Consider the following 16,882-nt stretch of genomic DNA (forward strand, 5'->3'; position numbering starts at 1 on the left):
ATTTTCACTTTTTTGTGTATGTTTGCATGTATGTATGTTGGGTGTGTATGAATACGTATATATATGTGTGTGTATTGTTATATTTATCTTTATATTTATCTTTGTTCTAGTCTGACCACATCACCCTCTGGACTTAAAATCATTCAAGGCACTCTACTGCCTAAGGAATAATGTTAAACTTCTTAGTAGAGCATTAAAAGCTTTCTATGATCTGTCCAACGTCTGTCTGTATAGGCTCCTGCCACTCCCCAACATATACTTTATACTATGGCTATATCAAAGCACTTGCAGTGCCTCAGACCAGCTCTTTTATGCATAAATGCCTATCCACGGTTTTTTTCTTCTATTTGGATTACCAGTGTCTTTACCAGAGAGCAAATTATTACACATTGTTTAAAACTTTGTTCTGAATTTAGTGTTTTCTGTTCTTCTAGGTAGCTTGTAGTTCCTTCCACATTGTTTCTAGAGCACTTTATGCATTCCACTTTTATCATATTGTATTTTAATTATTTGTTTTATTTCTCTGCTCTATTTTTAGACTGGAATCCTTAAAAGCCAAGACAGAGTCTTGTTTAATCTAGCACAGGGTCTGGCACTTAGTAGGTGGAGTCCATAATGTGCTTTCAAGAACCCAAAGTAATTTGTCTTCCAGTTGATGCTATGAAATGAGGGAAGGAAGGGATGAACTGGAAATATGTATTTCCTCCTGAAAAGTTTGGTTTCAGAGAAGTTTACAGATTAAAATGAGAGTAAATAAGTTAACACATAGTTACTTATAAAAAATATATACCTGAGGGTAAAAACAATGAAAAAATAATTCTTTGTAATCTTTTTTGTCTTATTGTGCAATAGAGCCTGACTGCATTTGTATTATTACTTTACATAGGTGGAAATGGATATTGTTGAAAAACTGGTAAAAATGATACCTTGTGAGCATGAAGATCTGCTGAATATCACCCTCCGACTTTTACTGAACCTATCCTTCGACACAGGACTGAGGAATAAGATGGTACAAGTTGGGCTGCTTCCCAAACTCACTGCACTCTTAGGTATGCTTTTTAAAAATTAATGATAGTGTTGCTTGGAATTTCCAACATCACTAGAAAATTTAAGTCTGTCTTGAAAAGTCTGCTGAAAAAAAAATCATTGTCTATATGTTCCTTAATTGGGTACCTAAATATAAGCAGAATGAATGAAAAATGACCTGTGCTAGGATTTCCATGGTGGTATAGAATGAAATGGAATAGGAACTTTGAGCTGTTTGACTTCATTTACCCCTGTGAAAATGAAACCAAAGTGAAAGTATAAAAATACTACTATGGGAGCAAGAATGAAAAATTACTCTCTCTTCAGCATTTTTTTAAAAAGCAGATATTGTTTAAGTTCTTATATTCTGCCATACCTTTAAAATACTCCTTACCAATATACAAATTTATGGAACCTTTTTGTCATCAAGTAAAAAAGGGCATTTTTATATAGTGTCAGAAAATATTGTATTGGAGGATTCAGTTTATACATTATTTTCTTTTAGCTATTAGCAAGATATCTATATAGTGAGGATGGATTCAAGAGCTAACTCTTCTGTGCTCATACATAATGCTTCTCATGCATAATGCTTCTTAGCAAAATATTTAAAAATGCTTTTTGATCTGTTAAGTGTCTGTCTTCATAGGCACCTGCTACTCCCCAACATATACTTTATACTGTGTCCATACTGATCCCCTTACTGTCCTCTAAACAAATTCTTTCATGCCTCAGTGCCTGTCCACCTGCTTTTTTCCTCCACCTGGAATGCCGTTGCTTTTCTTAACCAGAAAGCAAATTTTTACTCAGCTTTTAAGACTCTTGTTTCTTTGTTTAGCACTGCAGCTTCATTCTTTTTTTTTTGTAGCTTTCTCCATATATTCAAATATTTTTAAGCAGTGGAATACTTGGAATGATTTAAAATTAAGTTTATTCTTAGCTATCTAATATCTGCAAATCTAATCTCATTGACATCATCATTTTTTTTTTTTTTTACAATACTAGAAGTAAAATTTATTGAATGTTTACTGTGACAGTTATTTTGCTATGTGCTCTGTTTACATTATCTTGTAGAATCCCTGTCTGAGATCTTTACCCAGATTACACAGTTACATAAAAGACAAAGCTCAAATTCAAACTCAGGTATATCTGCTGCCAAAGTTGGATTTATTAACTACTACAATAAACTACTATGTATAATAATATTAAGTTAACTATGATTAAGATAGGCAGCACTATAATTTAAAATTGCAGTTCTCCAAGTCCCCTTAAAAAAAAAGTTTTAAGGAAATTTATTTTTACTTTTTTTCTCAGAAAAGGAAAACCTTTAGTCTGTTAGTCAGTCTAAGAACATTTGGTCCATTGGCCAGTCCACAAATATTACACAGGACTTTTATTATGCATTTTAGAAGAAACTATTGAGGAGCACTTTCAAAATTTGCTTTCGGGGAACCAAAGAAATACTAATATCTAGTGAGGAAACAGGAAAACTTTAAAGTAAAATTGGTGGGCCTTGAATTTAATTTATATGATCCTTTATTTATCATAAATCTAGCAGAATTATATATCGAATATCAGGTTAGATTCTTAGTGTATGAAGATGATAAACTAAAGTCCTTGTCCTGAAGGAATTCATAGTCTATTTGGTTTGTTCAGTATCCAGTCACCTACTTTTATGAAGCAAATAATTTAAAAGAGAATTTTGGGAAATTACTCATAGGGTACTCATTTCATAATTTGTTAACAAGTAGTAAATTTTGGCATATAAGATATTCAATACAAAAAATATTTCTTTCATCTCTCCTAGAGTTCATTTCTGGAGTCAGACTGTCTTATTAGAATTGTCACTTTTTCCTTTTGAACGTGTCACGTTGGGCAAGTTACCCAAACTCTGGTTTGGTTTTCTCATCTGTAAAATGAAGATAATAATTATAACCAACTTAAAGTTATTTTGAAGATTAAATGAGCTGTTGCATGAACGTGCTTAGAACAGTATCTGACACATAGTATTTTCTTAATAAGTGTTAGCTATAATCATTTTTATTACTAACATCATCATCATTACCATTTAACATGAAGTGAACGTTCTGTAAGTGTTGCTGACTTACCTTTCTCTGAGCACAAATATCCTTCTTATAGATATTAAATCACTGTTAACAAACAAGGTAGCTTATTTATTTTTACTTCCCTGTGATATACGTGCAGTTTAATTCAGTTTAAGTCAGTAAAATGTTGCTAATCTACTATGGCAGAGCATAATGCTAAGCACTGTAGAGAAATATGTTTCAATCTGTAGATATATTGGAATTCAAAAGAGAGAATGTTTCCACATTGATACTTCATAGACAAAGTGCCATTTGAGATGGACATTGACAGATTTGTCTTTTTAACAAGGTGATATTTACAAAGGAAGGAAGAATAGAGGCTGTAGAAAATATTTCAGATAAAATGATCAATATTACCTAAGGCATAGATGGCGCTAGGCCAGTATGAGGAACAATAACTAAGAAAATAGTGGGAGATAAGTTTGAAAAAATGGGTTCATATGCTTATGTGGCATTATGAAGTTTAAGGCTGTGCTAAGTGTTATACTTAATATAGTTGATGATAGTAATCATTGCAGGTTTTTGAGCTAGTTGGGTCATAATCAGAGTATTGCCCTAGGGAAATTAATCTGGCATCATTCTACTGGATGCACTAAAACTAGAGTCTAAAGAAGAGAACAATAGCATGTTGTGTTAGCAGGACAAGAAGTAAAGAAAACCTCAATTAAGGAAGATGTGGTATGTCAGGTATGAGGCAAAAGGAAAGGGCAGAAGAGACATATCATAGGTAGACTTAATATGACCTGGCTGCTGTTTGGATATGGATAATGGTAAAGAATTCATAAAAACTCAATGCCTGTTAGAATGTTAGTGCCAGGAACAGAAATGGAGACGTGTAAAGGAAGTAATTTGAGGACATCAGTGATGGATTTAGTTTGAGATATGTTGGAGACATCTTAGACAAAGATGTTCAGTGAGCAGATGGAAACATAGGTCTAGAGCTCAGGAGAGGTAGGAGTTGAAAAAAGAAAAACTTGTCCAAGAGATGAGTAAAACTGGAAAAGGGAAACTACTAAGTGAGCTACAACAGTCAGAGAAATATGATTATTTTTCAACAGATACATAAAAAACACGTTAAATTTAGGCTGTTCCTGAGAAGCAGTGATGCTCTTGGAATTTTCATGCAGTAGAGAAAGGAAGAAACTGAGTAGGAAGAGCACCTGAAAACTTTTTACTTCCTTTTCACTCATTCTTTCAAAGTCGTGCTTTATTATTTTCTTTGAAATACTATGAATTCCTAGGGCATCAGATTTTGCTACACTAGGGAGAGTAAAGAGCTAGTATTATTCTGACCTTACATTACATAGGTAGGAATGGATGATCTTAAAAGTTTCCACCTCTGTTCTTAGCTGATCTGTAAAAACTGATTGAAAGCAGAATAATTCTGTTGACATGTTTATGGTTAGCTTGCCTTAGTAACTTCTTGGCTTATCTTTCTATAGTAAGTAAAAGATGATGACTAAGTAGCATTCCTCATGAAAATATACACAAAAATTTTCGTGTAGAATAAATTGAAAAAAATATGAAAAGATATTGTGATTTGAATAATTATTAAAAGCAAAGAGGAAGTTGGTAACGGCTCGGCTCTTTTGCCATGTGAGGAACCAATATTCATTTATAAACTCATGAAAACTTTTCATCTATCTGAGAACTACTAAGTTGGCTCTAAAATTATTCCTGTTTAGGTAAAGATTTAGTATGTCATACTCTTTCTTCCCCCTCTCTTTCGTTGCCCACAAGCCATTGAATTTGAATTTAAGCAGTTTTTTTTTTCAAATGTTCATTTTTCTTTTTTTTAACATCTTTATTGGGGTATAACTGCTTTACAATGGTGTGTTAGTTACTGCTTTATAACAAAGTGAATCAGCTATACATATATCCCTATATCTCCTCCCTCTTGTGTGTCCCTCCCATCCTCCCTATCCCACCCCTCTAGGTGGTCACAAAGAACTGAGCTGACCTCCCTGTGCTATGCGGTTGCTTCCCACTAGCTATCTATTTTACATTTGGTAGGGTATATATGTCCATGCCACTCTCTCACTTCGTCCCAACTTACCCTTCCCCCTCCCCGTGTCCTCAAATCCATTCTCTATGTCTGCATCTTTATTCTGTCCTGCACCTAGGTTCTTCAGGACCACTTTTTTTTGTTGTTGTTTTTTTAAATTCCACATATGTGTTAGCATACAGTATTTGTTTTTCTCATTCTGACTTACTTCACTCTGTATGACAGACTCTAGGTCCATCCACCTCACTGCAAATAACTCAATTTCATTTCTTTTTATGGCTGAGTAATATTCCACTGTATATGTGTGCCACATCTTCTTTATGCATTCATCTGTCGATGGACACCTAGGTTGCTTCCATGTCCTGGCTGTTGTAAATTGAGCTGCAGTGAACCTTGTGGTACATGACTCTTTTTGAATTATGGTTTTCTCAGGGTATATGCCCAGTAGTGGGATTGCTGGGTCGTATGGTAGTTCTATTTTTAGTTTTTTAAGGAACCTCCATACTGTTCTCCATAGTGGCTGTATCAATTTACATTCCCACCAACAGTGCAAGAGGGTTCCCTTTTCTCCACATCCTCTCCAGCATTTGTTGTTTGTAGATTTTCTGATGATGCCCATTCTAACTGGTGTGAGGTGATACCTCATTGTAGTTTTGATTTGCATTTCTTTAATGATTAGTGATGTAGAGCGTCCTTTCATGTGTTTGTTGGCAATCTGTATATCTTCTTTGGAGAAATGTCTATTTAGGTCTTCTGCCCATTTTTGGATTGGGTTGTTTGTTTTTCTGATATTGAGCTGCATGAGCTGCTTGTAAATTTTGGAGATTAATCCTTTGTCAGTTGCTTCTTTTGCAAATATTTTCTCCCATTCTGAGGGTTGTCTTTTCGTATTGTTTATGGTTTCCTTTGCTGTGCAGAAGCTTTTAAGTTTCATTAGGTCCCATTTGTTTATTTTTGTTTTTATTTCCATTTCTCTAGGACGTGGGTTAAAAAGGATCTTGCTGTGATTTATGTCATAGGGTGTTCTGCTATGTTTTCCTCTAAGAGTTTGATAGTGTCTGGCCTTACATTTAGGTCTTTAATCCATTTTGAGTTTATTTTTGTGGATGGTGTTAGGGAGTGTTCTAACTTCATTCTTTTACGTGTAGCTGTCCAGTTTTCCCAGCACCACTTATTGAAGAGGCTGTCTTTTTTCCATTGTATATTCTTGCCTCCTTTATCAAAAATAAGGTGACTATATGTGTGTGGGTTTATCTCTGGGCTTTCTATCCTGTTCCATTGATCTATATTTCTGTTTTTGTGCCACTACCATACTGTCTTGATTACTGTAGCTTTGTAGTATAGTTTGAAGTCCGGGAGCCTTATTCCTCCAGCTCCATTTTTCGTTCTCAAGATTGCTTTGGCTATTCGGGGTCTTTTGTGTTTCCATACAAATTGTGAAATTTTTTGTTCTAGTTCTGTGAAAAATGCCAGTGGTAGTTTGATAGGGATTGCATTGAATCTGTAGATTGCTTTGGATAGTATAGTCATTTTCACAATGTTGATTCTTCCAATCCAAGAACATGGTATATCTCTCCATCTGTTTGTACCATCTTTAATTTCTTTCACAGTGTCTTATAGTTTTCTGCATACAGATCTTTTGTCTCCTTAGGTCGGTTTATTCCTAGGTGTTTTATTCTTTTTGTTGCAATGGTAAATGGGAGTGTTTCCTTCATTTCTCTTTCAGAGTTTTCATCCTTAGTGTATAGGAATGCAAGACATTTCTGTGCATTAATTTTGTATCCTGCTACTTTACCAAATTCATTGATTAGCTCTGGTAGTTTTCTGATAGCATCTTTAGGATTCTCTATGTATAGTTTCATATCATCTGCAAACAGTGACAGCTTTACTTCTTCTTTTCCGATTTGGATTCCTTTTATTTCTTTTTCTTCTCTGATTGTTGTGGCTAAAACTTCCAAAACTATGTTGAATAATAGTGGTGAGAGTGGCCAACCTTGTCTTGTTCCTTATCTTAGAGGAAATAGTTTCAGTTTTTCACCATTGAGAATGATGTTGGCTGTGGGTTTGTCATATATTGCCTTTATTATGTTGAGGTGAGTTCCTTCTATGCCTACTTTCTCTAGGGTTTTTATCATAAATGGGTGTTGAATTTTGTCAAAAGCTTTTTCTGCATCTATTGAGATGATCATATGGTTTTTCTCCTTCAGTTTGTTAATGTGGTGTATCACATTGATTGATTTGCGTATATTAAAGAATCCTTGCATTCCTGGGATAAACCCCAGTTGATCATGGTGTATGATCCTTTTAATGTGCTGTTGGATTCTGTTCGCTAGTAGTTTGTTGAGGATTTTTGCATCTATTTTCATCAGTGATATTGGCCTGTAGTTTTCTTTCTTTGTGACATCTTTGTCTGGTTTTGGTATCCAGGTGATGGTGGCCTCGTAGAATGAGTTTGGGAGTGTTCCTCCCTCTGCAATATTTTGGAAGAGTTTGAGAAGGGTAGGTGTTAGCTCTTGTCTAAATGTTTGATAGAATTCGCCTGTGAAGCCCTCTGGTCCTGGGCTTTTGTTTGTTGGAAGATTTTTAATCACAGTCTCAATTTCAGTGTTTGTGATTGGTCTGTTTATATTTTCTATTTCTTCGTGTTTCAGTATTGGAAGGTTGTGCTTTTCTAAGAATTTGTCCATCTCTTCCAGGTTGTCCATTTTATTGGCATATAGTTGGTTGTAGTAATCTCTCATGATCCTTTGTATTTCTGCAGTGTCAGTTGTTACTTCTTTTTCATTTCTAGTTCTGTTGATTTGAGTCTTCTCCCTTTTTTTCTTGATGAGTCTGGCTAATGGTTTATCAATTTAGTTTATCTTCTCAAAGAACCGGCTTTTAGTTTTATTAATCTTTGCTATCAAATGTTCATATATTTTTTGCATTATAACTTTATTTCCTCCTTTGCCTTCCACTTACAGACCATGGAAGCAATGGCAGTCATGTGTAGTAAACAAAAGAGAATATCATCTGATATTCCAGGATCAAGGAAAGGGAGAAAATGTACATACTGAAGAGAAATTAAAATATACTAGAACAGTGCCTTCCAACTTCTATAAAATGCTTCAAAATCTCTACAGATGTTCAGAATACCTACAAGTATTTCACATGCTTTTTAAAAAATTATTTAATGCCACTTTTATTTTCAATTGTTTTTCATTTAAATTATGGGTTAAATAAGCTTATGTAGGCCCTTTTATAAGGTGAGCCTATGGGGGAAAAAAATGTTCCAAATTCCAAGTAACTGATTCAGTATGAACTTTTGGAACATAACCATTTTGTAAATAGAATTGTTTCTATTTTATTAAGTCCTCAAAATGGCCCTTTTATCTATCACTTCCCAGAAAAACCTATTTATTAAATGTATTAGTCAGGAGGACAAGCCTATGATTATTAATAAACAACCCTAATATATCAGTAGCTTAAAGTAGAAAAAAGTTTTATTTTTTGCTCATATTTATATCTACTATAAGTAAGTAGAAACTGCTGGTTCATGTTAGCATCAGTCAAAGACCCACTAACAAAGCCTCCAGGTCACTGTGGCATCAGGGAAGGGAAAACAGAGAAAATGGAGAATTGCAAACTTAAAGGCTTCCACTTTGAAATAACAAATATCATTTTTGTTTACATTTCCCTTAATAAAGCAAATCACATAGCCATGTAGAACTTTAAGGGGGGTAGGCAAATGCCTGGAAGGATTAGAACTGGAACATTGGTAAACATGCAGTCTAATGATCCTGAAAGATATTTTTAAATTTTTCTGAATTTTAGCTGGGTTTCCAAGATTACCAGAATCTCTTAAAAAGTACATCCTGAGACATTATTGCAAATATTACCGTATGTAGTAAACCTTGCCACTGTAGTGGCACAGAGCACATTGAATAAAAGCTAGAATTCTGGAGCCAGACTATATTGAATATTGGCTTTATCAGTTACTAGCTATGTGATATTGTACAAATTACTTAACCCATATGTCAGTTTTCTCATCTCCAGTATGTAGATAATAATGGTACACATTAATAGGGAAGGGTTAAATGATATAATGCAGTAAATATTAGTGAACATAATAATATTATAAGTGAAATTAATGTAAAAATATGTAGAACACAAATAATTGTTATCCAGAAATGGGTCTTTTTTGATAAGTATGTTTTCCAGGCTTATATCATTAAGGGTATTTAATCATTTTGTATTTAAAAATTGATTACATTGTTCTTTTCTTAAATATTTTCTTAAGTTTACCTTAATACATAAACATAATTTAAATTTTTATTGAGAAGCAGTATAATGTTGTAGGGGTTAAAACCATGGGCTTTGGAGCCAGAGTGCCTGGCTCAAGTGCTATATAAGTAATTGCTATTTTTTTCAGTATCATTGATTCAAATTTGTAATTCTGAAGATAATTTATTATACAGGGCTGTAAATATTACTGTGCTCAAGTATTTCCCCTTGCTAAATGGCCCCAGAATGCCATGTATTTTTAATTTTTATATACAGTTTTTCTGTTTTCCTCACTTGTCCTTGGCTGTCACTTCTCATTTCTTCTGTACCAGCAGCAATTCCATGGCAGCAATTTTCCTTTCCTCTAATGATATATTTCTAATCTCCTGTGGTCTTGGAAACCGACAACTGAACTTATTTGAAATGTGTATTTTGTTAAAAATGAAATTCCAAATGAATGCCCAAAGGGTTCTCTTCCTAGTAACATTTATTGCATGGACCTTGTAACATTTCTTTTGACTGTGAAGAACCTATTTTGTTTGATTGTACTCTTTGCTGTGTTCAGAGAAATTGTATGTAGTGTATACTAAATGATTTCCTGATAAGTGATTAATAGAATGGTTATTTTTACATTTGTTAATGTATATGTTATATGTGCGGAAAATTAAATCAACTCCTAACACAATAAATTAAACTTCTCAATTGATATATTTAATATCTCTGATTTTTGGCCACTACAATTATAAAGAAGTTGGAATTATAGAGAGCATAGATTTTAAAGGCATAGGAAATAATTCATCTAGAGCAGTGCCTTTCAAATATCTTTTACCCCAGACTATAGTATTATATTGTACATTGCAACCCAATACTCACATGTGTATGTGATGTATATGTATGTGTATGTATATGTATGTGTGTATATTAATATACACTATATTTTGTGATATATATTACACACTGTGTTTAATATATGTAATTTTTTTAAACGTTCATGAAGCAGTATTTTGCCATTTCTATGTGCAATGTACTATATTTTCTATTTTTTCTATTCTTTTTAAATTCTACTTATGACTTAATCATTGATTTTATGTCCTCTGATTTGATGTTCAGTTAGAAAACTGAACTAGGGGAAGTGATTAGATGTCTTTTCCTTCAAATTTTCAGAAATATCATGGTCTCTTTTGGATTTTTAATGTGTTGAACAGTAGATAATCTAAATTATCTAGGTTACTCCTTGGCTAGTACTTGGAATGATTCCGTGGAGTTGAAATTTTTTTTGAAAGGGAGAAAAAAACCTTCTGTAAATCAAATATTTAAAGAATTTGAGGTGCATTTTCTTCACTGTAGTTATGGAGAAGGAATTAAAGAGCATGTAGTTTATTATAATATGACTGGTCAGTTTGCTTTTTTCATTAGATAAAAATTCTTTGTTCATTATATGTTCACGTTGACAAATGACTGTCTGAATTTAAAATTACCTATTTCTATATAGAAATCACTTAATTTTTAAAAGATGCAAAAAATGCAGAAGCACTTTTGTAGAGCTATACATCTGGTAGAACTTTTCAGAAGTGATTTTTAAGGGATGCTGTTTCAACTGGAAATGCTATCAGATATTAAGTACGTTTTCTTTATTATTATTTGGGGACCCCATAACTGAAAAATCTTTTTATACTTGATAATAAATTATTTTAACTAGAGTATAATGAATCATGAATATTTCAGTCTCTAATAAAGCTGTGCTATATGAACATTTAATCCCCTTCCCTTGTGTCCTGAAACGTTTAACTAGTACATTGCGACCCCTGCTGTTGTGAGAATTGCCAAATAACTGGAAAAAAAATATGTACTTGAGGAAGGTTTTGTGATTTGAATAATTATTAAAGGTAAAGAAGTTATGTTATAGCTCAGCTCTTTTGCCATGTGAGGCTCTGAACAGAACCAAATATTGTAGTTCAACAGAACTAAAAATTATATTGATATTGTTTTATCATATGAGTATTTCACTTAGAAATTTTGAATTTAGCTTTTTCCTTTGACATCAGGGACACATAAAGGGATTAATAAGGAATTTTAGAAATCATCATTTAAAATGTTCTTTCTCAACTTATCCTGAAATTAATTTGCTTGAATAGTTTTGATCTTTTCCTAGGCATAGAGAAAGAAGGCATTATTTCCCCAAATATTTCAAAATTTTTACTTGGGTCCTTGGAAAACCTTATATCTAAAGGTTATAAAAGCTTATATCTAAATTCCTTTGTTTTTATTTTCCTAAATACCACCAAAATTATTCATTTCTTATTTCATTTTTTGATATGTTATTTTCCTAAGATTTCATAAAGATCTTAAACTTATCTCTACTTAGTTCAGTATCAATTTATAATCTTTTCAGTACTCTTAATCCCTGTACATGACATAGTTTCTTATGCTTAGTAACTTTATGTTACCATCTAGGAGACCTATCATAGCCAATGGTTTCATCAATTGTGATTATTTGCAAATTGAATTGGACCTACAAAGTTTGCCTTTACTTATGTAATTGTTAGACAGTTTGTTCAGGTTTTTTATGATATTGAGTTAACTTTTTAAAGTGTTCAAAGATTTTTTGGCTCATCTAGGAATCAGATCATTAAAAAAAAATTCCCTTGTCATAAATCCTTAAACCGTTTGACATTGATATGTCTCAAGAGTGCTTCCTTATGTCAGAATATCCTGGGTTGGGAGATGGCAAGGAAATTCCTTGTCGTAGTGTATTCTTCAGTTCCCTGGAGAATGCACTGACAGTGTTTCAAAAGTAACTTGAAAAACTAAATTTTCTTAGCTTTCTGTCGGATGCACCAGGCAAATAATGTTTTTCATATTTGCCTCTCAGTTGCTTTGGCTTGGATGTTTCATATGCTGAGTATTGTTTAATGTGCTTGGGGATGATGTTAGCACAGAAGCAAGCATAAAAATACAACTGAAATGTATTCTTTGGAAGATCCTAGTTCAGCATGGCATCACTTCTGCATAAAGCTTAAACATCACAGAGACAGTGTATTACAGGGTCCATACTTAATAATTTTATTAAAAAACTGCCAAATTTCACTGATGAACTCTTTGGGACAACTTTGAGTTAATTCACACTGTTTTTTTTCCCCCTTTGTGAATGACATCGATATGTATTTTAAATTGAGTGATGTCTGAGTTTTCATGTCAGCCTTTCAGTTTTTAACTTGATTTTCAAAGGAATTTAAACTCACGGGAATAAACCTTACAAAATATACAGGTCTTATCCTATAAACATGAATTTTTGGATTTGTTAAAACAAAAATAGAATAGGCACAACAACCTAATGGTTAGGCAGATTAGGTAGCTACCTGTAAATTATAGACAATGACCACTTTCCACACTTTCTCTGCTGTTTTGTAAGTTCCCTGTTTATTAGGTGATTGTTGTAATTCAATGATTAGTGCATCAGTTTTCAAACTTTTGGTCTCGGGACCTTTTAATACTCTTAAAAATAACTGAGGACCCCCAGAGATTTTTTGTTTATGCAGAGTTATATTTATGGATATTTATTGTATCCAAAAATAAAATTGAAAAAATGTTACATATTTATTTTAAAATAACCTGCTACATGTTAACATAAATATTTTTATGAAAAATAACTTTTCTAAAACAAAACAAAAATTACTGAGAGGAGTGGACATAATTTTACTTCTGCAAATCTCTTTATAGTTAGACTTAATAGACAACAGCTGGCTCTCATATCTCCCTCAACAATATGCTGTGAAATCGTATGTCATATATGTCATGTATATTATGTCATGTAGCCTCTTATGAAATAATGAGAGTAAAAAAATGAAAATAATATATTATGATTGTTATAAAAATGGTGTGACTTTGTGGATCCCCTTTCGGGGTCCTCAAACCACATTTTGAAAACCAATGAATTAGAGCATTCTTTTAAAGCTTTTAATTCCCATTAAATGCAAACACTTCTGGCAGTAACAATACATCAGGAGTCTCAAACTAGCAGGTTAAATGTAGCTAGAAGGCATGTTTGGTTTTCCCAAAATATATTTTCTTAATTTTATATTTGGATTTCTAGGCAAGACCCAAACACTCCCGTTTCCGTAGGATAATCCTTATTTTCTCTTATACTTAGACATTTAGTTATATTTCTTTCCTTGCCCTTTGGACCACTCACATATTAGTAAGAATCGTTTTTACCAATTTCTTTGGTGTTTCGTGAAGGGAGTTGGGGGATGGATGTCATGGTGTAGGAAAATGGAGATGGAAGACCCTGAGCACAGAGGGACAGAAACATACAGAAAATTCTGGATAATCAGTACTAGACCTTTAATGCTGACCAGCAATCATACTACATTTTCTTTGTCTAGTCATTCTCCCACTCTTTTAGGTGAGAATTTCATTCCTCTACTTTCTCCTTCTAAATCCAACACCTCATCCTCCTCCTCATCTCATTACCTTGTTTGGCTTCCTGTTTCACTGAGAAAATAGAAGCAGTCAGAAAAGAATTTCCATGAGTTTCTGTTGCCACACTTACCCTCCTGCCTGCATCTGTGTCTATACTTTGCTTCTACTCTTACCATAAGCCATACTCCCTCCCTATTTCATTCTCTCGCCTACTCAAGATTCTTGCTCCAGCAGTTCTCCTCTCTGTCCCACATCATTAATTTTTCCCTCTCTATTAGATCATTCCTATTGACATACAAATATACTATTATTCATCCATCTTAATAAAGATTCTTCTTGACTCTTCACTCTTTTACCTTTAGCTGTCATCTCATTTCTTTTCTTCCCTATCTGTGTAAATTTTGATTCCTTTACATTTGAGGGTTGTGAATCTATGCTAATTTGCTGAAACGAATTTTATTGGTTATGGCAGAAAAATTAGGATTCCTAGATTCAATAGCACATTGGCATGCCTGTTTCATAATTCCACATGAATCATTTCAAAATGGATCCAAATGTTAGACCATATTCTCTTCAATGGAAGGTAAATTAGAGTTTCTAAGGTGCTCGAAATGGATATAAATTTTTCTACATTCTGTGAGTAGACCCAGAATGGTTTTGAGAGTAAGAATGGCACCTGATTCATCTTGATCTAGATTACATTAGGTATCTGGGTTTCAGGGCATTTTCCAAGGCTGTAGAGATTTTATCAACATGTAGGGAGTCAGACCAGGTCAAGAGTTAAGTGATAAATGTTTGATTTCTTCCGGTTGAGACAAGTCTGATTTCCCTTATTGTTGGAGATTGCCAGAGTAGATACTGTTAGACTCTAAACTTTGATCACTTAAAAATTAAGGGTTATTTTCTGTGACCATTCTGTCATATTTCCTTAAAAGAAAATTGAAAAAGTTAAGTTCTGAACACCTTTGAAATTCCCCCATAATGTTAAATTTACTTTTTTCATTATATATTAATGACTTAGTTTATAATTTTTAAAGTATCATAAAATGAAGACATAAAGCTTGTCTTTATTTTTTAAAGAGAATAATATTTTCTAAATGACCTTTTCTGACTTGTTTATTAAAAACTGGAAATGGTCAAAATATTTTCCAATTAGGAGGTATTTTCCATTTTTAAAAAACTAAGTTGCGTTTATGATGATTTCTTTAAGAAACTTAAAGTAGATTTTTTTTTATAACTTCATTTGGCCTGTTTATTACAAAACTGTTATGGAATTTCACACATCTATTTCAGTACACAGCTCGTCATAGACTACTGCACTGTTTCTCATTTTAATAGGCCTCATTTATCCTATAAATAAACCTACATTTTCTTACCTGATCAAGTGAGCAAACAATAGGGGTCAGATGTGTCAAACACTTTAACAAAAAGCACATGTCTGGCCGTCAGGGTGAAGTAGAGTCATATCAAGATTGCTTGAAGTTATTAATGGCAGTAAAATTTATGCTTCCTCCTGTTTTCCCAATTAAATCAAGAAGCCTTTTTTCTTCGGATTCTTCTATCACCAGCTGGTTCCAATACTCTGTGTGTGAATATTGCCTGGGGTCTCTCCATTTCTAGGTGGTAAAAGCTGACCAAAGCACATTAAGTCAATGATGTGGACCTGTAGGCTAGAAAGCAGCCATTGTTAAGGGCTTTATTTTGGCCCTTATCGTTCGTACTACAAGTATGCATATTTTGTAGGGTGTATTATAAATAAGTTGTTGTAGTATGCTCTGGATAAAATAACACTACAGACAAGGTAATAAAATAATTGAAACATGTTGAAAATATTTTAAAAATAAACTACATGGCGAAATGTACAGTTGTACATACTAAAAGAGAGTGAAATATATCAAAAGTGCTGAATTTTAGAGTACTTATTTCATGAATACGTCTTAATGTGACAAGGCTATTAAGCTTAATGGTAGATTTACAATTTCAGTTTCTTATAGTTTTTAAATTAAATAATTTAGCACAAGAAACATTTATCCATGAACCACTGTATCACAAAACTATTGTTATGCTTGTTTTCATACTGATCATTGTAACCTATAAATTCTGACATTTTCCCCCCTGAACTCACAGTTAAAAAACCGTTGGCTTTTATCTATTCATTTCAAATCTCTGTTAGATTTGACTGAACAAATCCATTCTAGAAGAGAAGACTATCCAGTAGAGTTTCAATCTTAAAAATTGGTCTCTCCAAATTCAAGTTTTAACTAAGGCTATCTATCTAGTTATGCTGGTTATGTATCTGCAGTATGTGCGCTAATAAGTTAAACATAAAATGATATGGAAACATGTACAAAAGATCATCTAATCTACCTGCAGTATATTTTTAGTGTATTTCAATATAGTTAATATATGTGTTCAATTATTGTTGCAATTATCTTTTAAGTGGTGGTTTTGCTTGTGGCATTTTCACTATAGTGATAGAGCTTTAAAGGCTCCAACTCTACAGTAAACTTAAAGGCAGTTGTGATTTTTGAAGTATGTTGTACTCACATAGACTTTCTAGGGGTAATTTATCACCTTAATGCTGCTCTATTCTAATATAGGGGTGCTTATATCCCCACTTCTCTTATCTTTTCATGGATCCTTTGTGACTTTGAAGGGAGTTTTCTACTTTGAACGAAGACATGGAGTGCAGAAGGGAATGAGAATCTGGCTAATAATGTGACCCATATTTGTGTTCTCACTCTGCTTTTACAAAGTATTGGGCTGGGTCTACTGCAGCAGTGGAAATTTGGCTTTGAGTTCTGGTGTTCAGAACTCATATTTCTGCTTGACTGAACTGTGAATGGAAAATGCCAAGTATCTTACAAAATTAGTAGCTAAATGGTGTCTTTACTAATCACTTCAGAGATGGAAAAAACTGAAGACATTTTAAAATTCAAAACCCATCAGCATGTGTTTCCCCTTTAATTGGCAGAAAATCGATCGTGAGAGCAACCCAGAGAGCTGACTTTTTTTCTCCTTCAGTTGCTCCAGCTGAACTACAGCTGCAAATTTCTTTAAAAAG

The 16,882-nt window shown here is 33.3% G+C and overlaps 1 protein-coding gene across 1 annotated transcript in view; it reads left to right on the forward strand.

Annotated features, from left to right (window-relative positions):
• KIFAP3 (kinesin associated protein 3) overlaps positions 1-16,882 on the forward strand; it is a 163,380-nt gene that overhangs the window by 63,189 nt on the left and 83,309 nt on the right. Inside the window, exon 10 of the mRNA XM_061183116.1 lies at positions 887-1,049. Within this exon, the coding sequence (XP_061039099.1) occupies positions 887-1,049 (163 nt within the window). The remainder of the gene's footprint in view (positions 1-886; positions 1,050-16,882) is intronic.

The sequence above is a fragment of the Eubalaena glacialis genome, chromosome 3 (genome assembly GCF_028564815.1).
Source record: "Eubalaena glacialis isolate mEubGla1 chromosome 3, mEubGla1.1.hap2.+ XY, whole genome shotgun sequence".
Lineage (NCBI taxonomy): Eukaryota > Metazoa > Chordata > Mammalia > Artiodactyla > Balaenidae > Eubalaena > Eubalaena glacialis.